Raw genomic sequence first — 22,157 nt, 5'->3', positions numbered from 1 at the left:
TGGTGTTAAAATGTGATGTTAGCATGTAGCATCACAGAGCTATTAGCTATGTTAGTGTTCCTAACCAACAATGATGTTGAAAAATTGTTGTTAGCATGTATCTTTAGAATTGCGTTAAAATGTGTTGTTAGCATGTAGCTCGTATAGCTAAGCTAGAGTTGCTAGCCCAGCATGGTGTTAAAATGTAATGTTAGCATGTAGTGTCACATAGCTATTAACATGCTAGTAACATGCCAGTAACATGCTAGAGTCGCTAACCTAGCATGGTGTTAAAATGTGATGTTAGCATGTAGCATCACAGAGCTATTAGCTATGTTAGTGTTCCTAACCAACAATGATGTTGAAAAATTGTTGTTAGCATGTATCTTTAGAATTGCGTTAAAATGTGTTGTTAGCATGTAGCTCGTATAGCTAAGCTAGAGTTGCTAGCCCAGCATGGTGTTAAAATGTAATGTTAGCATGTAGTGTCACATAGCTATTAACATGCTAGTAACATGCCAGTAACATGCTCGTGTTACTGGCTTAGAAGGATGTTGAAATTTAATGTTAGCATGTTGTTCATTGAGCTCTGCCATTGTGTTAACCTAGAATGATGTTAAAATGTAATAATAGCATGTCGCTAACATAGGTATGCTCAGGCTGCTAACCTAGCATTATCTTAAAATGTAATGTGAGCATGTAACATCACATAGTTATGCTAGTGTCGCTAACCTAGCATTGTGTTTGCATGTAGCATCATTTAGCTATGCCAGTGTTGCTACCCTATAATGATGTTAAAATGTAATCTTAGTATGTTTTATCACATACGTATGCCAATGTCGCTAACCTAGAATGACGTTAGCATGTAGCATGATTTAGCCAAGCTGGTGTTGTTAACCTAGCATGATGTTAAAATGTAATGTTAGCAAGTATTGTCACAAAGGTATGCTAATGTCGCTAACCTAGCGTGATGTTAAAATGTAATGTGAGCATGTGGCTCACATAGCTATGCCAGTGTTGCTAGCCTAAAATAATGTTACAATGTAATGTTAGCATGTAGCATCACGTTGCTATAATAATGTCGATAACTTCTAATGTTGTCACAGGGTCATGCATGTCGAGATGAATGTTTGATTTCCCCGCTGATCTTTGTCGTTTCCAACTGATCAGGTTAGCGTCTAAGGACGTGACCCAGGCTTTACCTGACAGCATCACAGAGTGGGGGGTGATGGCCGTCAGCTCCTCGCCTAACACAGGTAAGAAGACCAGCGTAGCTTGGATGCTAAGTGTCAGGTTCAAACACTGATGACATCTATTAAACAGACAAGAAGCAAGGAATCATTCAGAGACGGAGTTACATTTTGCTCAATGAGGAGAGACGTATTGGGCTGTACACTTAGTTACAGTTCCAACCTACGCTCTAAGGTACAGTCCTACGTGCTCCTCTATTTATTTGGGAGGTCCCTGGTTACATCACTGAGGCTGCTTCTGTATAGGATAGGGTAGGTCTTTATTGTCATTGCAACAAGTACAACGAAACTATGTTTTCAGCACAAACCTGTTCAAGATTAGACAAACAAACAGTGTACAGGGTTGCAGAACAGGAACGCTGATGGGTCGCCACGAGGCGCTCCGTAAAAGGTGGGGAAAAGGTAAAACGCTGGGGAAGAAGATGAGTAAAAAAATACAATCTAGACTGGGCTCCTAAGGGGGCCTAGTCTGGAGTGGGGAAAAAACCCTCCATGCCATGCACACATAAACATGTTACATTTAATCACGACAACTCGCAACAGAGGGGCGGGGAGTTGGGGCCCTGGAGGTCGACTGCTGCTATGAAGGGCTGCCAGCCGTCCATCACCCCGAAAGGGAATCAAGCGGTGGTGAAGGCGTGGGGTGGGGGAGGGGTGTGTGTGTGTGTATATGCCCATTGTCTTGGGTGTGTTGATGTAGTGTTCATGTTCGTAGGCCTGAGGCCGTTCTGCATGCAAGCAAAAGTTTGACTCCAGGTGTCTTTGAGGAGGGAGGGAGGTCAAAAGCGTCCATCGTTGAGGTGTCCTTGGGTATGTTTTCAGAACAGCCTGCTCCTGTTGTTGGAGCGTCAAGGCCATTCGAGGGAGTCAAACCGTAGATTAGGATTTCTGAAGGAAGGGAGGGTAATTTCAGCAGCCCCAGTTAGATACAATATATGATTATTCAGAAATATAAATGTGCTGACACTCGTGATATCGCCCTGTCTCTGCTTTGTCTGCGTCACAGTACTCGATGTTAGGCCTTGGCAGTCAGCAGGCCGGGTCTGGACACAAACACTGATACGAGACGACTCGCAATCCTAGATTGCAAGTTGTCCCTTTGCACAGATAGAAAAGTACAACTTCAGCACAATTGATAACTATAGCAACGGCCTTTAAGCATAAAAGTTGTGTGATAATTTATACATAATTATTCAAACACTAAGGTACACCTGCGCAAGCTAGCCAGCGCCACGCTATTGTAAGCTTCCACCGAGGTGGAAGTGTTTGGTGTGGAAGATGTCCAACACCTCATTAATGGACACACCTCGACTTTTAGGTTTCTGCGTGGCCGAGCCGTACAACATCAAAGCCTGGAAGCGTTTCTTCGTGGACTTGAAGCTGCCGTACTCGGTGGCGAGGAACGAACAAGTGGAGATCAAGGCCGTGATCCACAACTACGGCTACGACGATCTGCACGTGAGCGCCGCGTTTTCACGGCTGACCCCGTTTTTGGCGCAGCCGTCCAAGCGGGCTCTGGTCTTTTGCCGTCCCCTCAGGTGCGCGTGGTTCTGATGAAGACGGAAGACGTGTGCAGCGTCGCCTTCAGGGACCGACACACGCAGGAAGTGACGCTGGCGGCGGGGGCGTCCAAGGTGGTGCCCTACACCATCATGCCCCTGGCGGTGGGCAGGCTCCCTATCGAGGTGATGGTGGTGGCCCGTGACTTGATGGGCGGAGACCGCGTCCAGAAGCTCCTGCGCGTGGTGGTGAGTCGATGGCGGCGGCTTCGATGTATCCCAATGTCTCAAAATATGCCGACTAAGCATTCTCGTGTCGGACACAAACAGATGGATGGAGTCCAGAAGACCAAAGTCCAAAGTGCCGTCCTGAACCCGTCTGCTGAAGGAGGTGTGGGCGACCAGTGGACTTTAACCCAGGAGTGCCCGCCCCACCTTCTTAAACAGTGGGGCGGGCACCCCTGGGGGTCGGGGAGTGTGGGGGGCGTGAGAGGCAACAGCGTAAAATAGTCTTTCGTGTTAGTAAAGAATTGTCCTGACCCATACAGATAAGAAAGTAATACTAACTTTTGGGGGAGGGGGGGCCCGTGAAAAAAGGTATGTCCCTTAGGCTTGAGAGGCAATAGCGTGTATCTTGACATTAAAAGGTAAATAAACATTTATTTCAGGGAGGTATGAAAAATTCTGTCCTATAGAAAAATTTAACAGGGGCTGTGTGAAGTAACTTGGAAGGGGGGGGGCGTGAGAGGCAATAGCATAACGGCGTCTTTAGTGCTTGTAAAGAACTATGTAGACACATACAGATAAAAAAAATAACAATAACTTCGGGGGGGGGTGAATCAAATTCTACTCCTGGGGGGGAGGTGTCGGGGAAGGGGGCGTGAGAGGCAATAGCGTAATGGCATCTTTAGTGTTCGTGAAGAATTATCCTGACATGCACCGACTAATGAAAACAAATATTAAGTTAAGGCGGTCGTGAACACTAATTGGCCCCTTGGGGGGCGAGAAAGAAAATGATTAAGAATCACTGATATAATGTAACATTGTAATTACCCGAGGAACATATAACCAGAAAAACATTTTGCTTGCCGTGATATATGCGGGGGAGGGGGGGGGGCGTGAGAAGCAATAGTGTAATAGCGTATATCTTGACATACACAGGAAAATAAACATTTACTTCAGGGAGGTGTGAAAAATTCTGTCTTGTAGAAAAATGTAACTGTGGGGCTGTTTGAGGTAACTTGGAAGGGGGGCGTGAGAGGCAATAGAATAATGGCGTCTTTAGTGCTCGAAAAGAACTATGTAGACACGTACAGATAAAAAAAATAACTTCAAGGGGTATGAAACAAATTCTACTTCTTGGGGGGGCGTGAGAGGCAATAACGTAATGGCATCTTTAGTGTTCGTAAAGAATATACACATACAGATTAATAAAAACAAATATTAAGTTACGGGGGGTGCCGGAGCCTATCTCAGCTCCATTCGGGGGGGGGGGGGGGCGTGAAAACAAATTGGCCCCTTAGGGGGGCGTGAGAGAAAATTATGAGGAATCACTGATATAATGTAACATTATTACCCGAGGAACACATACCCAGAAAAACATTTTGCTTGACGTGTTATGTGTGGGGGGGGGGCGTGAGAAGCAATTGCGTAATAGTGGCATATACTGTACAGATAGTAAAACAAACGTTCACTTAAGGGCGGTAAAAAATTCCGTCCCGTACAAAAATGTAACTGTGAGCCAGTACTTCTTAAATAGTGTGGCTGGCACCCCTGGGGGGCGGGAAGCGTAGGAGGGGAGGGGGGTGAGAGGCAGTAGCGTGATGGCATCAAACTATCTTGACACCTGCAGATTAAAAAAAAAAACATTACTTAAGGGGGGCGTGAAAAAAAATGATGTCCCCCTAGAGGTGTCGTGGCAGACAATAATTAAGAACCACTGCTCCACAGGAAAGCAGACAGTCCATGTGGGCAAGGTGGAACTGGAGGGCGTGGTACCGAACTCGGTGCCGGAAACCTTCATCAACGTCAGAGGTCAGACATCGGCGATGGTGGAATGAAAAGAGAGGATTGATCTGGACTCCTGTTTCCCTCTCCCAGGGAACGTGTTGGCCGACAGCATCGACAACTCCATCAGCGACGACTCCCTGGCGTCCCTCATCCGGATGCCCGGCGGCTGCGTGGAACAGAACTTGGCCACCATCACGCTGCCGCTCATTGCCACCCTCTACCTGGAACGCACCGACGACTGGGAGAGCGTGGGCGTGTTGCGCAAGGTCGACGCGCTGCGATACATCAGGAGAGGTGAGCGACGAGGGAGATGGAGGACGAGTGTTTGCTGGAAGGATGGATGAAGGGATACATGGGTGGATGAGGTCATCGTGTTTGAGACGTCTTCTTCGATCTTCTGATGTTCCCAGGCTATGAAAACCAGCTGGCCTACAAAAAGACTGATGGCTCCTACCCCCCCTACAGGAGGGAAGGTGCAAGTACTTGGTAAGTACTTTAGCTGAACTTGTGTCAGTACTTGATTACTTTACTTGAAAGGCAAGAAGAAGGGCGCCTGGTGTCAAAACAGTGCCAAATTCTGCCCGCATAAAAAACTATAAAATGGTGTCTACACGCATTGTCTCTGCACTTATGGTCTCTCTGCCCGCTTGGTCTCTCTGTGCATTATATCTTTGCACGTTTGGTCTCTCTGCCCGCATAGACTCTCTGCCCGCATAGACTCTCTGCCCGCATGGTCCCTCTGCCCGCATGGTCCCTCTGCCCGTCTCTCTGCCTGCATGGTCTTTCTGCCCACATGGTCTCTCTGCTCGTCTCTCTGCCCGCATGGTCCCTCTGCCCGTCTCTCTGCCTGCATGGTCTTTCTGCCCACATGGTCTCTCTGCTCGTCTCTCTGCCCGCATGGTCTCTTTTCCCGCATGGTCTCTCTGCCCACACGGTCTCGCTGCTCATCTCTCTGCCCGCATGATCCCTCTACCCGTCTCTCTGCCTGCATGGTCTCTGCCCGCATGGTCTCTCTGCCCACATGGTCTATCTGCTCGTCTCTCTGCCCGCAAGGTCTCTTTTCCCGCATGGTCTCTCTGCCCACACGGTCTCTCTGCTCGTCTCTCTGCCCACATGATCCATCTACCCGTCTCTCTGCCTGCATGGTCTCTGCCCGCATGGTCTCTCTGCCCTCATGGTCTCTCTGCCCACATGGTCTATCTGCTCGTCTCTCTGCCCGCATGGTCTCTCTGCGCGCATGGTTTCTCTGTGCGCATGGTTTCTCTGCCTGCATGGTCCCTATGCCCGCATGGTCTCTCTGCCCGCATGGTCTCTCTGCCCACATGGTCTCTCTGCCCACATGGTCTCTGTGCCCGTCTCTCTCCCGCATGGTCTCTCTGCCCACACGGTCTCTCTGCCCACATGGTCTCTCTGCCCACACGGTCTCTCTGCCCGCATGGTCTCTCTGTGCGCATGGTCTCTCTGCCCGCATGGTCTCTCTGCCCGCATGGTCTCTCTGCCCGCATGGTCTCTCTGCGCGCATGGTCCCTCTGCGCGCATGGTCTCTCTGCGTGCATGGTCATTCTGCCCGTCTCTCTTCCCCCATGGTCTCTCTGCTTGCATGGTCTCTCTGCTTGCATGGTCTCTCTGAGCGCATGGTTTCTCTGCCCACATGGTCTCTCTGCCCGCATGGTCTCTCTGCCCGCATGGTCCCTCTGCCCGCATGGTCCCTCTGCCCGCATTGTCCCTCTGCCCACATAGTCTCTCTGCCTGCATGGTGTCTTATGGTTTCTCTGCTCGTATGGTCTCTCTACCCACATTATCTCTCTGCCCGCGTGATCTCTCTGCTTCGCATGGTCTCTCTGCATGCATGGTCACTCTGCCCATCCCTCTGCCCGCATAACTTCTCCGCGCGCATGGTATCTCTGCCCGCATGGCCTCTCTGCCCGCATGGTCTCTCTGCGCGCATGGTCTCTCTGCCCGCATGGTCTCTTTGCCCGTCTCTCTGCCCGCATGGTCTCTCTGTGCGCATGGTCTCTCTGCCCGCATAGCCTCTCTGCCCGCATGGTCTCTCTGCAGTCATGGTCTCTCTGCCCGCGCACACAAAGACTCTGGTTGTGCTCACGGACTCTCTTTACACTCGCTCTTCGTTTCTTCGTTGTCTACATGTGTAGTGCTCCTCCCTAGTGGCACATATGGGCGGGACTTGAATACACGGTCCAGCAACCTCCTTTCTGATTGGTCACCCTAAATGCCCACTGTCTCCTGGTTACAAGTGCAATATAATGGACTTATATTGCACTTATATCTCCCTTTGACTCAAGTCAAAGGGAGAATATGCCGGACAGATTTGGGAGAAAACCCCCACATTTAAGTGTTGCCCCACCCAAAGTGCGCATCTTGGATGAAGGCGCGCACTGAAAGACTTAAGTTTGAGGGGACAATGTTGTTCAGCCAGAATCCGCGCGGTTGCACACCTTTTTTCACTACAGCACATGGGAGAGTTGGACCCAATGTGACCAAATCATTGTTTTTATTTTAATATCTTTACAAACAATGCCATTAGTTTGTGCTGTTTTATTTTATTTATAATTTTTATTTATTTATTATCATTTTAAATGTTATTTTTGAGAAGCCATAGCATACATCTTGACAAATACACATTTGACACACATTTTCACATTTAATTATGATAAAAACAATTTTGGGGGGGGGGGGGGGGGGGGCGTGAGAGGCAGTGGCGTATGGGGGGGTGAAAATATTTGTTGTCCCTTAGGGTGGGCGTGAAAGAAAATAATTGAGAACCTCTGGTTTAGGACAAGTTTGGTGAGATTTAAACAGAAAAAATTATTTTTAATGACTTGATAAGTATGTAAACTTTTCATATGTCGTCATGCTAACGTCAGCATGTTAACTTTTTATGCTAGCTTTTTAGTTAATTTCATATGTTTAAGCATATACAATAGTGTATTTTAAAATTTGGCGCCGTTTTTGAAGTACACTAGCTTTCCTTATGTCATCATGGTAGCGTTTTATGCTAGCTTTTTAGCTAATTTTGTATGTTTAAACCTAAAAATCACAGATTTTGCTACTTCCTTGCGCCATCTTGGAAGTATGCTAACTTCTTCTATATTAGCATCCTGATGTTAGCATGTTAACGTTTTATGCTAGGGTTTTTGCTTATTTCATTCATATAAACCTAAAAATCATTGATTTTGATACTTGGCGCTATCTTAGAAGTATGTTAACTTTTTCGAAGGCATCATGCTAACGTTAGCTTACCAATGCTTTATGCTAGCATCTTCGCTAATTTTGTTCGTTTGAACCTAAAAATTATGTTTTTTGATAATCCGCGCCCCCACAGAATGTATGCTATCTTCTTTTATATAAGTATGCTAACGTTAGGATGCTTATGTTTTATGTTTGCATTTTTGCCTATTTCATTCGTATAAACCTAAAAATCACGGATTTTGATACTTGGCGCCATCTTGGAAGGATGCTAACTTATTTTATATTAACGTGCTAATGCTAGCATATCAACGATTCATGCTAGCATCTTCGCTAATTTTGTTCGTTTGAATCTAAAAATTATGTTTTTTGATACTCCGCACCCTCACAGAATGTATGCTATCTTTTATATTAGTATGCTAACGTAGGATGCTTATGTTTTATGTTAGCATTTTTGCCTATTTCATTCGTATAAACCTAAAAATCACGGATTCTGATACTTGGCACCATCTTGGAAGTATGCTAACTTATTTTATATTTGCGTGCTAACGCCAGCACATCAACGATTTATGCTAACATTTTTGCCTCTTTCATTCATATAAACCTAAAACTCATCGATTTTGATACTAGAAGTATGTTAACTTTTTCCATGTCATCATGCTAATGTTAGCATACTAAAATTTTATGCTAATATCTTTTCTAATTTTGTTTGTTTGAACCTAAAAATTATGCGTTTTAATACTTGGCGCCCTCATAGAAGTATGCTCTCATCTTTTGCTAAGGTTAGCATGCTAATGTTTATGTTAGCATTTTTTACTGATTTCACTTGTATAAACCTAAAATTTATGGATTTTGATACTTGGCGCCATCTTGCAAGTATGCTAATTGGTTCCGAGTTGGCTTTACACTAGCTTTGTAGCTTCGATCCACCCCGGTCCAGAGGTTGAGAGCAGAGTTGGCGGGCCAAGGGTCAAATTCACACAGGGCGTTTCTGACGTTTACTTGTTATTTGTATTGAATAAATTAGGCCCACATGAGCGGAGCCTCTTCCGATCTAATCCTAGTTCACGTGCGCGCCTGCAGGATCACGGCGTACGTAGTGAAGGTCTTCTCCATGGCTCACTCCATCATCGGCGTGGACACCCAGCAAGTCTGTGAGCCGCTCAAGTTCCTGGTGGGCAACAAGCAGAGGCTTCCCAAGGGTTACTTCGTGGAGGACAACCCCGTGTACAGCACAACCATGACCGTGAGACGCACTCGCCCTCGCCTGGACAGAAAGCGCTGGCCTTGGCGTGAACGTTTTACTTCTTCGTCCGCCAGGGCGGAATACACGGCAGGGACGGCGAGGTCACGCTGACGGCTTTCGTCCTCATCGCGCTGGCGGAGGCGGAGCAGGCGGGAATCCGATGCAGCGGTCAAAACCTGGAGGTGACTCGTTCAACCGGGCAGTCCTCCTGTTGCTATGGAGATGATCACATGTCTGCCCCCCCTACAGGCGGGCATTAGTAGGACAGCAGAATACCTGAGGAGGGCCCTGATGAGGTCGGGCTTGAGGCCCTACACGGTGGCCATCGCCTCCTACGCCCTGGCCTTGGTGGGGAAAGGACCGGCCTTGGACCCTACAAGACATCTCAGGGCGTCACGTCAAGGTACCTTCATATTCATACTTCTTTACTTTCAGTTTCAGGATTTGAAAACCTCTTGAATTTCCTACATAGCATTTGAAGAACTTGTATGACTTTTTTTGTAGTCTGTGGAACGCTCTCCCTGACCACCTGAGGGCACCACAGACTGTGGATGCTTTTAATAAAGGCTTAAAAACCCTTCTTTTAAAAAAAAAAAACATTTTTATAGATATATGCATACTAGTTCTAGCTATTAGGCTGTTCCAGTTTTTATTTTGATTTATTTTGATTATTTTTTTATGTTTATTATTATTATTTTTTTAATACACTGTAGCCCTTTGAGGTTGTTTGCTCAATGTAAAGTGCTTTTTACAAACAAAATATATTATTATTATTATTATTATTATTATGTATTTATTTAAAATCTGAAGCATTTTAATTCAATTCCATACTAATTATATATTATTTTTAATATTTGCAGACAGTATACAGGTAAGTGGAACCTCAACTTACGAACCTACCGTATTTCCCGGACTTTAGAGTATTTAAGCTACACCCACTAAATTTTTTAAGAAAAGCGGTTTTCCCGTATATTAGCCGCACCGGACTATAACCCGCTACTTTTTTCCTACGCTTGGAACCCTGCTGCTTATAAAACGCTACGGCTAATTAATGGATTTTTCTTCGGTGACGGCCGGCCATAACATAAATCATTAAAATGTTTTAAAAAAGACAGGCAAAGACACTGAGTAGGGGTGTTATTGTTTGTGCTACGGCGCCACCTTTTGGACCAGTTCGCTCACTGCAGGCGCTGCATTGCCTTTCAGTTTTGACTGAGCTATGAACCTACCGGAAGTACAGTTGCCATTCGGTCTTTTATCCGTCCATAGCGTTCTTACTCGTGTGGATCCTTCATTCGTCACTCCAAGCAACGTTTGTAAGTTTTACAATATAACTAAAACAATTCTTACTCACTAAACCGTCCCATGTGTGATGTCTGTGTTGATATAGACTTAGTAGACACAACGTATATTAAGTATATTGAGTTTTATTCAGACCCCGAGGCAGCCGACATGTCAACATAGTTCCCTCCATTACAAGCCATATCCCAGCAGCCCCCACTGCCCCGCCTCCAGCATGAATAGCCGTAAAGGGAAACATAGAACTGTCGTAAAGTGTTCATTTGAGAACAACACACGTTAACAATCTCCCTCTTCTTTCTTTAAAATAAGAAAAACAAAAGCCAAGTGCAACAAGGGAAAAGGCAATTGAAAAACATTCAAGAAAATAACAAAATACAATCAGCATTCTCGCCTGTGTTTTTTTTTTTTTTTTTTTTTTTTTTTTTTTTTTTTTTTTAACAACAATTAGGGTGAATTCCAATTAGGGTGGATTCCACAGTCCTTCACATAGTGCTTTCAAGAGCACTAGGGATGATGCCCCCTTTTTCGTCAGACAGTCAGCTAGTTGGGCTTTTGTCACTGACCAGAGCACCTTTTTGATTGTTTTACTCTGAATGAGCTCCTTGATCCCGCTTATATCCAACCGAAGTCTCTTCTCTGTGACCTGTTTAGTGGACTTAAGGGCATCATAAAGAGAGTGATTGTCAGTCACACAGACCAACGTGGGAGCATTTAATTTGGTGGTCCCAGTAGTGAGCTCCGAAAAAAGAGTAGAAAGGAAAATAGCATTGTCTATTCCATCCGACATAGCGAGTGTCTCTCCCGCAAGGGTGCTCCGCACCACACGCCTGATCCTCTTAGATTGCCAACAGAGAGGAGAAAACTTCCCGTTTTCCCCCATGAGAGTGATCAATGTCCCTCCTTGAGTACCTCCATCAGGCAAGTTTCCCAGCGAGGCATCACTGAAGACAGTCAAGTTCAAAGCATCATTATTACCCAAATGTTGAAATTTCAGAGTAACCTTTCCTGCTTTAAGTTTACGAATCACCTTATTTGCATCATGAATGGACTGCACAGTAGCATTTTTCAGAATAGATGCCAAAATACAAGCGTCAAACATAACATCAGGTCTAGTTTGTTTTGCAACCCAAAGAATTTGTCCTATTTTTGATCTCAGCTGCTCTCTTTCCGTTTCACTAAGAGCTGAATCTCTCTGTATAGCACGTGCTGGCTGCATGTTTATGGGTTGCATGTTGTCAATATAGCCCTGCTGATTCATCTCAATTACACCATTTACAGTGGCAATGTCCATTCCTACATAGCAGAAATTATCATGTTCCTCACGTCCCACACGGAACGCACACTTCAGTCGAGGAATCACATCAGTTACAAAGTTTTGTGAACCTGCCCAGAGAAAATCATCCACATGACATGCAAGTACCCCTTTAACTTTGCATTGTTCATCCAACCAATAAAAGACTGCAGGATCCACTTGTGACACTTTACCACTTGTGCTCAGCATTATTTCTTTCACTCTATTATACCAATAAAGTGATGCATCAGCAAGACCATATACACATTTCTTAAGTTTCCATAGCACCCCTTTACTGTTTGCTTCTGGGGGGGGGTGAACATGAATGTCCCTTGATAACTCCATGCCTTGCAAAAAGGCAGATTTAATGTCCATAGAATGGACCTTCCACTGATTTTGGCTAATCACTGCTAGCAATAACCTCAGGGATTCAGAAGCACAGGTTGGTGAATCTTTTTGCACCTGTTGGATATTGAACTCTTCAAAACCCCTGGCTACAAGTCTAGCTTTAGGCACAATACCGTTCTCAGTTTCTTTTAGACTACAGACCCAACGGGTGGAAACACATCTTTGGCCTGTATCTTCAACTTCTTCAAAAACATTATTATTGCTCCAGTTTTCAATCTCTATTTGTTTAGCTTCATCAAATGATATGTCTTTTGTTATAAGTACATCAGCATCCATGACTTCTGAATCGGACTCAATGCTGAGACTATTCACACGTGACAGATCAACAGCTTCTTTTTGACCATGACTCCCATCATTTTCAATAAATTGCAGGTTATACCAATTTTTATACCCTCCTGTGGCTTTGCCTGCTCTACCTAGGACTTTTGCTTTACATAGAACACTTTCGTCACTTTTCATAAAGGTTACAGTATGTCCCGCTTTTACCTTGACACTGGACACAGGAATAACAGGGTTATCATTATAGACATTGTGCTCCATTTGAGTTTGAATTACATCATTATGAGTCACTAACGAATGAGCTCCCTCTCCTGCATTGGACTCTCTGTCACTTTCCTGTTCGTTATCAGCATCTGTGTTTTGTGTACTGAATAAGCCACCTGTGGCTCTGTTCACTACATCTGTGTTTTCACTGTCTGCTGCTTGATTCTGTACAATTATCTCACTGTTTGTGTCATCGAGAACCTCACTTTGAGCAGTTGTGTGTAACTTATTAAGCCTCAAGTGATGTACTCTAACAAGGATACCACCATGTCTTACAAATACAACAGCCCCATCCTGACCAATAACTATCCCTGGTCCCTTCCACTCTGTACTGTCAGCTCGTTTGTAATAGACCTTGTCTCCTGTCTCATATTTTTCATCTGTGGATCTGAGCTGCTTACGTAACGCTCTCCTTATTCTCTCTGAACATTCAGCTTCAGTGAAAGCCTTCCTAGAAGCATGCAACGCTGATATGTGTTGTCCTACCCTTGCACTAACAGTAGTGCCTTCGAGTGCAGGTAGTTTATCAATTAATACAGAGGGAAGGTTAGGGTTTTGACCAAATACCAGTTGATGTGGGCTATAACCATGAACACTGTGCATACAGTTCTTAGCCATAAGAGCCCAGTCTAGGGCAGTGTGCCAGTCACATCCATTTTCCCGTCTCACCTTCAGTAGGATGTCGGTGAGAGTCTGATTGTGTCTCTCCAACAGCCCGTTGCTCCAGGGACTGTATCCTGCTGTTGTCCTCGTCTCGATGTTGAAGTTTTCGGCCATGTCACGAAACTCTTCATTATTGAACTCTCCACCGTTGTCGCTGTACAAAATACGAGGAGGGCCGTGAACACTTATCCATGTGTGGATGAGGGCGTTGACCATTTCAGAGGCCTTCTTTGTCTTCACAATGCTTCCTGCACTGAACCGGGTGAATTGGTCGATCACATGTAGATACCACACTCCTGGCTCCAACTCATGCAGGTCCACCGCCACCGTCTCATTATATTCTGTAGCTAGAGGCAGACCAACAGCTGGCCTCGGCTTCGCTTTGCTGTATCTCTGACATATGTCACAATCATGCACTATTTGTTGCAAAATAGTGAGGCAGTCCTTGTCTTTATTACCCGAGTTTTGAATTAGCCTCTGCAGCCTGTCTGCAGATGCGTGGCCAAACTGTTTGTGTAGCTTGAGAAGGATTTTGCGCTTTTCGGCTGAAGACATGTTTTCTGTCACTGTCAGGACTTCATCTTCAGCTGTCGCTGCAAGTATCACGTCATCTTTCATTTGCTGTGTTGTGCTGTTTTTGTCTCTTATGTCCACACAGTAGTGTCCTGAGCTGGTGAACTCAAGAGGAATCTGCTGTTTAAACATCACTGCTCTGTCATTCTCCATATCTAAAACAGTTCCTGCCTTCTTCAGTGAGGACTTACTCAGCAGCAGTGGAATGTCAGCGTTGACCACTTCTGTCTCAATGTGACATTTTGTTTGTCCTATTTTGGCAGGTAGTTTCACTTTTCTGGTGGAATATACTAAGTTGCCATCTCCAAAACGAAATGGTCTTGAACTGGTGTTTTCTGTCCTCATCATTTTGTCTGTCTGCTCTTGACTGAGACAACTAACATAACTGTCAAGCCATTTCTCCCCACATACTGTACGAGTGCATGCCGTGTCTATGATGGCTGATCCCAGGGATTCAGTTATGAAAATCTCAGCGTCAGACATAGGGTCATTTGTCAACAACGTTATGTTAACTTCTTCTACATTTTCGTCTTCTGTTAGTCTTACTTGTTCGTTCTTCTTGTAAGGACAGTCCTTGGCCCAATGAAATGTGCTTTGACAAACGGCACATCTTGAACGCTTACCGAACTTATCCAATGGGTTGGTGCCCGGCAACGGTGTCCTTTCACTCTTCTGTTGAAACGTGTTCCGTCTTCCCTGTCCTTGTCGTTGTCGTTGTTCAGTGAAGAAAGCTGCATCTTGGTTTAGTTGAATCCCGTGCGACAAACCTGGCGCCGTTTTCGCTCCAAAAATCCGCTTGAGTGCCGACTTCATGGACGCAAACTTTAGGTCGGGGCACGCCGTTAGTGCAAGTTGTCTGTTTTTCTCATCGAGGCAGGCCGTGTCCAACAACTTGAAGGCTAACACAGCATCTGGAAGCGCCATGTCGTACTTTTTAATTCGATTGTATCGCTGCTCAAAGTCAATTATGTAGTCTGCCATTGAAACGGAACTGTCTTTCATTAAACGATCAAACTGGGAATACGCTTCGTACGCGCGGTCCTTTTCTTCTTGCTGAAACACACCGTCCAGTTTTGCTAGTAATGTCGCCATACCAGTGTCTTTGTCCAAGTCGTCTGCTGGTATCTCCATAGCGATATCCTTGGCTCGTCCTTCCAGACCCAAAGCCACAGCAAGCGCCTGCTTCTTCTTGTCGAGTTCGGTAACTCGTGCCCATATGTTAACTTCATTTTTCCAACATTCATACGGCCTGGTTTCGTCAAACTTCGGCGGTACTCTGTAGTTCGCAGCCATCTTCAAACCATCCTCTGCTACCAATGTTGATATAGACTTAGTAGACACAACGTATATTAAGTATATTGAGTTTTATTCAGACCCCGAGGCAGCCGACATGTCAACATAGTTCCCTCCATTACAAGCCATATCCCAGCAGCCCCCACTGCCCCGCCTCCAGCATGAATAGCCGTAAAGGGAAACATAGAACTGTCGTAAAGTGTTCATTTGAGAACAACACACGTTAACAGTCTGTAGGAGTGTTTTCATGCATATTTGTACGTTAAATATTAGCTAATATGCTAACACCTTTACGAGTGCTATTGTTAGTATTATTACCTTACAATGGCATTCTTTTTGCATTGTTTCACCTTTGTACGTTCAGCAGAAAATTCACCAAAACGTCACCGTTATTACTTGCTTGTGTAATTCAAATTCACTTTAGAAAGTCCCCAATATTTGGACACATGCAATTTTATTGTCAGAAACAAGAAGGAAAATTGTTATGTTTTATTTAATGCATGTTATGTTTCATCATATTATTATTATTATATTATTTGTTTTTGTAATTTTAATTGAATCATTTATGTGTTTAATTATTTTTTAATAATACATTGACCTGACCATTGTCCCTATAACAATGATTAAAGAGCATGTAGATAGTGTGATTATTCTGAATATGTAAATGATTAATGTGATTAATCACATGAGTTAACTCGTTATTTTTGCCAGCTGTGTTTGAGGCTCCACACCACTGCTGCCGTTTGAATAAAGTCGTGGTATTAAAACGACACGGTGGTTTTTAATCATGGTTTAGAGAGTCGTGAACGTCACACTGACATCCTGGTAACCATGACAACAAAATAAAAATAAAAGCCCGTGTTAGGTGGTCTAACTGAGGCCTCTGCTGCCCCCGCAGGCAGCCACTGGCCTGACGGGCAGAACCAGTTGTTCAGCTTGGAGGCCACAGGTTACGCCCTGCTGGCATTGGTCAAGTTGGGTCACATGACTGAAGCAAAGGAAGCCTTCAAGTGGCTCAACAGTCAGAGGAGGATTGGAGGAGGCTTCGGTTCTACTCAGGTGCCAACTTGTCTTGCTGTGTGTGTGTGGAGGGGGTCGCTTTTGGTGGAAATTAAACATGTCTTCTTCTTCTTCTTCTTCTTCTGACTCTTCCTTTCTTCTTCTTCTTTTTTGCCTTCTTTTTCTTTTTTTTTCCTAACTTTTCCTCTTCTTCTGACTCTTCTTCTTCTGGCTTTTCTTCTTCTGCCTCTTTTTCTTACTATTTTTCTGACTCTTCTTCTTCTGGCTCTTCTTCTGAGTCTTCTTCTTCTGCCTCTTTTTCCGACTCTTTTTCTGACTCTTCTTCTTTTTCTGGCTCTTCTTCTTCGGACTCTTTTTCTGACTCTTATTCTTCTGGCTCTTCTTCTTCGGACTCTTTTCCTGGCTCTTCTTCTTCTTCTTCTGGCTTTTCTTCTTCTGACTCTTCCTTTCTTCTTCTTCTTTTTTGCCTTCTTTTTCTTTTTTTTCCCTAACTTTTCCTCTTCTTCTGACTCTTCTTCTTCTGGCTTTTCTTCTTCTGCCTCTTTTTCTTACTATTTTTCTGACTCTTCTTCTTCTGGCTCTTCTTCTGAGTCTTCTTCTTCTGCCTCTTTTTCCGACTCTTTTTCTGACTCTTCTTCTTTTTCTGGCTCTTCTTCTTCGGACTCTTTTTCTGACTCTTATTCTTCTGGCTCTTCTTCTTCGGACTCTTTTCCTGGCTCTTCTTCTTCTTCTTCTGGCTTTTCTTCTTCTGACTCTTCCTTTCTTCTTCTTCTTTTTTGCCTTCTTTTTCTTTTTTTTCCCTAACTTTTCCTCTTCTTCTGACTCTTCTTCTTCTGGCTTTTCTTCTTCTGCCTCTTTTTCTTACTATTTTTCTGACTCTTCTTCTTCTGGCTCTTCTTCTTCTGAGTCTTCTTCTTCTGCCTCTTTTTCCGACTCTTTTTCTGACTCTTCTTCTTTTTCTGGCTCTTCTTCTTCGGACTCTTTTTCTGACTCTTATTCTTCTGGCTCTTCTTCTTCGGACTCTTTTCCTGGCTCTTCTTCTTCTTCTTCTGGCTTTTCTTCTTCTGACTCTTCTGACTCTTCTTCTTTGTCTTCTTCTGACTCTTGTCTTCTTCTGACTCTTCTTCTGTCTTCTTCTGACTCTTGTCTTCTTCTGGCTCTTCTTCTGAGTCGTGTCTTCTTCTGGCTCTTCTTCTTCTTTGTCTTCTTCTTTGTCTTCTGATTCTTCTTTTTTTCTGACTTTTTTTTCTTCTTTTTCTGGCTCTTCTTCTTCTAACTCTTTCTTTGTCTTCTGACTCTTCTTTTTTTCCCTTTTCCTTCTTCTGACTCTTCTTCTAACTCTTCCTCTTCTTCTGACTCTTCTTTTTTTCTTTTTCTTCTGACTCTTCTGACGTTTTTTCTGGGTATTCTTTTGACTCTTCTTTTTCTTCTGACATTTCTTCTTCTTCTTCTTCTGGCTCTTCTTCTTCCGACTCTTTTTCTGTCTCTTCTTCTTCTTCTGACTCTTCTTCTGACTCTTCTTCTGACTCTTCTTCTGACTCTTGTCTTCTTCTGGCTCTTCTTCTTTGTCTTCTGATTCTTCTTTTTTTCTGACTTTTTTCTTCTTCTTTTTCTGGCTTTTCTTCTTCTTCTAACTCTTTCTATGTCTTCTGACTCTTCTTTTTTTTACCTTTTTCCTTCTTCTGACTCTTCTAACTCTTCCTCTTCTTCTGACTCTTCTTTTTCTTCTGACTCTTCTTCTGACTTTTTTTCTGGGTCTTCTTTTCACTCTTCTTTTGACTCTTCTTTTTCTTCTGACATTTCTTCTTCTTTTTACTCTTCTTCTGACTCTACTTTTTTTCTTTTACTTCTGACTCTTCTTCTGACTTTTTTCTGGGTTTACTTTTCACTCTTCTTTTGACTCTTCTTTTTCTTTTGACATTTCTTCTTCTTCTTCTTCTTCTTTCTCTTCCTCGTTCTCGTCCTCTTCTTCTTGTCACTCTTCTTCTGATGCTTTTTTCCCCTTTTTCTTCTGACTCTTCTGACCATTCTTCTGGCTCGTCTTTTTATTCTGACTCTTGTTCTTCCCCCTCTTCTTCTTTTTCCTTGTCCTCCTCTCAGTCCACCATGGTGGTGCTGCAGGCGCTGTCGGAGTACTTAATCAACACTCCTTCCGCTAACGAGCTGGATCTGGACGTGGACGTCAGGATAACGGGCCGCCGGGACATCCGCTACCACTTCAACCCCAGGACCGCCTACGCTGCTCAGTCGTCCCGCGTGAGAAATGTCGTCCGACGCTAACGTTCTGGTCTGCGTTTCTCTGACTCCTGACTCCTGGTCTTCCTCTCGGCAGCTGCCCGCTCACCTGGACCTGACTGTGGAGGCCACAGGGACCGGACAGGGAATACTGGAGGTGGGACCACCGAGGATGATGATGATGATGGCGACTGAAGCCCTGACTTCCTGTCACATGACCCCCCGCAGGTGGTGACCTACTACAACCAGCTGCACGAGGTGGATGAGAAGATTCCCTGCAAGAACTTTGAGCTCAGCGTCGCCATCGAGGAGGCCAGCGGTGAGTGTCTGCACCTTTATCCAGATTTGCACCAAGCACTCATGTCCTTCCCCTCGTAGTTGCGTCATCCTGCGCATTGTGGAGAATGCATTTATGTTTAAGAGTTATTTCTTTATTCATAGCCATGTTTGGAGCAGCTAGTATTTTTCCATTTATACTCTGTATACTTGTCTCTCTTTGTCTGCAGATGTCTGTGTAGTGTCTTAGGCATTGGAATGTGGGAGAGATGCATCCCCCTCCTTATCTTATCAGTGTTGGAGTAGGGGGAGGCATTCATTTCTGTTTTCGTATTCAAAAAGTTGTCTCTTCCCCTTTGAATGTTAGACCATTTCGAGATGCCGATATGAAAGGACGATTGGACTGGTCTCCTAGAGCTTTAGTAAAACTTGATAATATTCCTATTCTGTCTTGATGGTCCTTCTTACTCAGCATATATGTCATCTAAAGAACTTGGGATTGACCGGTGATTTTAATTCCCTGAGAAGAAGACTGGTCAGACGCAACAGCACACACACACACACACGCAATAAAGAAAGATACGCTAATATAATTATTTCAGATCTTATTTCACAAAAATGTCATATTTAATAACAATTTCAATGAACAAATTCACATTTTAATTATTTCCTTATTTGGATTTATTTTCAATGACTTATTTCCAATGTAACAATATTTTACCAATTCAGTTAATTGGCTTTATTTTGCATCAGCTACTTAAATTCCAGACAATTTATTCATATTTAAATTACCAATGTAATTGTTTTATTTACAATTAATTCATATATTCATATATTAATCAACTTTATTTTCAATATAGTATAAAAATGTTGGCGAACTATTTCACATTTGACTTATTTAGTTAATTGGCTGTATTTATGCACCACATATTTAAAATTGAATTAATTGATTCCAATTTTAATTACCAATTTAATTGCTTTATTTTCAATTACGTTTGCTGAATTTGATTGAATTCATATTTTCATTATTTATTTTATTAGCTTAATTTCTATAAGTGAACTAATTCGTATTTTACTTATTTAAATAATTGCCTTTATTTTTGCACCACATATTTCAAATGTAATCAATCCATTCCTATTTAATCGACCAATTGAAATGCTCTATTTTAAAGTACCTATTCAAATGCAGGTGCGTTATTGCATTCTTAATTACAAATAACTTTCCTATTTCAAATGTTAATGAGTCCATTCATATTGGAGTTACTTAGTTAAATTGGCTTTATTTTGCATTGCTTATTTTAAATGTCAATAGATTAATTCACATTTTAATTTCTAATTTAATTGCTTTATTATAAATGATTTATTTCAAATATAAGTAAATCAACTCATGATTTCAGTATTTCCTCATTTGGCTCGATTTTCAATTACTTTACTTTTCTTTACTTGGACTAATATTCTATTTACTTAGTTAATTGTTTTTGTTTTCAATTACTTATTTATAAAAATAATTAAATTGATTCCAATTTAACTACCGATTTAATTGGTTTCATATTCCTTAATATTTTAGTTGTTAGTAAATGAGTTCATATTTTAATTTAGTTAAATGGCTTGATTTTCCATCAGTTATTTCAAATGTCAATAAATTAATCCCTGTTTTATTTTCTAATTCATCCATCTTTCCATCCATTTTCTACGGCTTGTCCCTTTGTAATTTAATTATTTTATTTTCAATTGTTATTATCACAGTTTAATTATTTACTTTATTTCATTTTCCTTCTTTCAAATGCGATTTAATTAATTCACATTTGAACTTCCAATTTCATCAGAGTTATCTTGAATTATGTAGTTAATTGGATTCATTTTGTGTCACTTATTTCAATTTCCAATAAATAAGTCCAAATTCTCAAATCAATGAAATTGTCATTTTATTTTGAAATGAAAACTTGTCGGCAGATCAACGGAATCGTTCCCGTTCATGTTGAGTTCTTTTGTTTCTGGTGGCTCCGCACGCCCGTGCTGCTTGTCGCTAGGCGGAACTCACCGGGCCGCAGCGGTATGACGTCACGATGTCATCCGTGTCTAAAACTATCATGTCCTGCCGCAGAGACGCCTCCAGCAGACGTGGAGAAGTCCTACCAGATGGTCATCAAAGTGAGGCGAGTGACCCTCAGCACTCTCTGCAGTTTAGTAAAAAATAAATAAAATAAAAATGAAACATCCTAGGCCACTCATTGGTAAGAAAACAGCATGTAATATTCCTTTTTCTCCACAGGGCTTTAGGACCCAGCGACGTGCGGATGGTGGTGCTGGACGTCAGCATGCCCACGGGCTTCACCCCGGAGGACTCTGACCTGGACCTGGTAGAGGACTAGGACACGTCTGAGAGTCAGACCTGGTTGTGATGGTGCTTTTTGTGTGGCAGCTCTCCAACTCAGTGGACCGCTACATCAGCAACTTCAAGATGGTGGACAACCTCAGCGACAGAGGCTCTCTCATCCTGCACCTGTTCAAGGTAACCGTGACAACCGCCGCCCTCACCTGGCCCCCCCCCCCCCCCAACTCACCTGGCGTCTGGTGCAGGTGTCGCACAAGGAGCCTGAGATCCTGGTCTTCAGGCTGCAGCAGAACTTCAAAGTGGGCCTCCTGCAACCCTCCTCCGTCACCGCATACCAGTACTACAACCCTGGTGTGTGTGTGTGTGTGTGTGTGTGTGTGTGTGTGTGTGTGTGTGTGTGTGTGTGTGTGTGTGTGTGTGTGTGTGTGTGTGTGTGTGTGTGTGTGTGTGTGTGTGTGTGTGTGTGTGTGTGTGTGTGTCACTGCTTGTCCAGCATCAATACTAGTGGTGGTGTTGTTGTACTGTTGATGTTGAGTTGTTGTTATGTTAATGTTGTGTTGTTGATGCTGTGTTGTTGTTCTGTTGATGCTGTGTTGTTGTACTGTTGATGTTGTGTTGTTGTTATGTTAATGTTGTGTTGTTGATGCTGTGTTGTTGTTCTGTTGATGCTGTGTTGTTGTACTGTTGATGTTGTGTTGTTGTTATGTTAATGTTGTGTTGTTGATGCTGTGTTGTTGTTCTGTTGATGCTGTGTCGTTGTACTGTTGATGTTGTGTTGTTGTTATGTTAATGTTGTGTTGTTGATGCTGTGTTGTTGTTCTGTTGATGCTGTGTTGTTGTACTGTTGATGTTGTGTTGTTGTTATGTTAATGTTGTGTTGTTGATGCTGTGTTGTTGTTCTGTTGATGCTGTGTTGTTGTACTGTTGATGTTATGTTAATGTTGTGTTGTTGATGCTGTGTTGTTGTTCTGTCGATGTTGTGTTGTTCTGTTGATGTTGTGTTGTTGTTCTGTTAATGCTGTGGTGT

The 22,157-nt window shown here is 43.3% G+C and overlaps 1 protein-coding gene across 1 annotated transcript in view; it reads left to right on the top strand.

The window, feature by feature from the left end:
- c3b.1 (complement component c3b, tandem duplicate 1) overlaps positions 1 to 22,157 on the top strand; it is a 65,301-nt gene that overhangs the window by 33,820 nt on the left and 9,324 nt on the right. Inside the window, exons 22-39 of the mRNA XM_062026417.1 lie at positions 1,150 to 1,235; positions 2,548 to 2,687; positions 2,768 to 2,977; positions 3,059 to 3,119; positions 4,679 to 4,762; positions 4,829 to 5,032; positions 5,149 to 5,224; positions 9,029 to 9,191; positions 9,266 to 9,373; positions 9,441 to 9,594; positions 16,163 to 16,323; positions 18,385 to 18,540; positions 18,617 to 18,676; positions 18,748 to 18,838; positions 20,900 to 20,951; positions 21,068 to 21,155; positions 21,218 to 21,307; positions 21,376 to 21,481. Of these exons, the coding sequence (XP_061882401.1) occupies positions 1,150 to 1,235; positions 2,548 to 2,687; positions 2,768 to 2,977; positions 3,059 to 3,119; positions 4,679 to 4,762; positions 4,829 to 5,032; positions 5,149 to 5,224; positions 9,029 to 9,191; positions 9,266 to 9,373; positions 9,441 to 9,594; positions 16,163 to 16,323; positions 18,385 to 18,540; positions 18,617 to 18,676; positions 18,748 to 18,838; positions 20,900 to 20,951; positions 21,068 to 21,155; positions 21,218 to 21,307; positions 21,376 to 21,481 (2,090 nt within the window). The remainder of the gene's footprint in view (positions 1 to 1,149; positions 1,236 to 2,547; positions 2,688 to 2,767; positions 2,978 to 3,058; positions 3,120 to 4,678; positions 4,763 to 4,828; positions 5,033 to 5,148; positions 5,225 to 9,028; positions 9,192 to 9,265; positions 9,374 to 9,440; positions 9,595 to 16,162; positions 16,324 to 18,384; positions 18,541 to 18,616; positions 18,677 to 18,747; positions 18,839 to 20,899; positions 20,952 to 21,067; positions 21,156 to 21,217; positions 21,308 to 21,375; positions 21,482 to 22,157) is intronic.

This window comes from Entelurus aequoreus, linkage group LG18, assembly GCF_033978785.1.
Source record: "Entelurus aequoreus isolate RoL-2023_Sb linkage group LG18, RoL_Eaeq_v1.1, whole genome shotgun sequence".
NCBI classification, from domain to species: Eukaryota; Metazoa; Chordata; class Actinopteri; order Syngnathiformes; family Syngnathidae; genus Entelurus; species Entelurus aequoreus.
The sequence above is the reverse complement of the archived record's forward strand: the minus strand, read 5'-3'. Positions and strand labels throughout refer to the sequence as shown.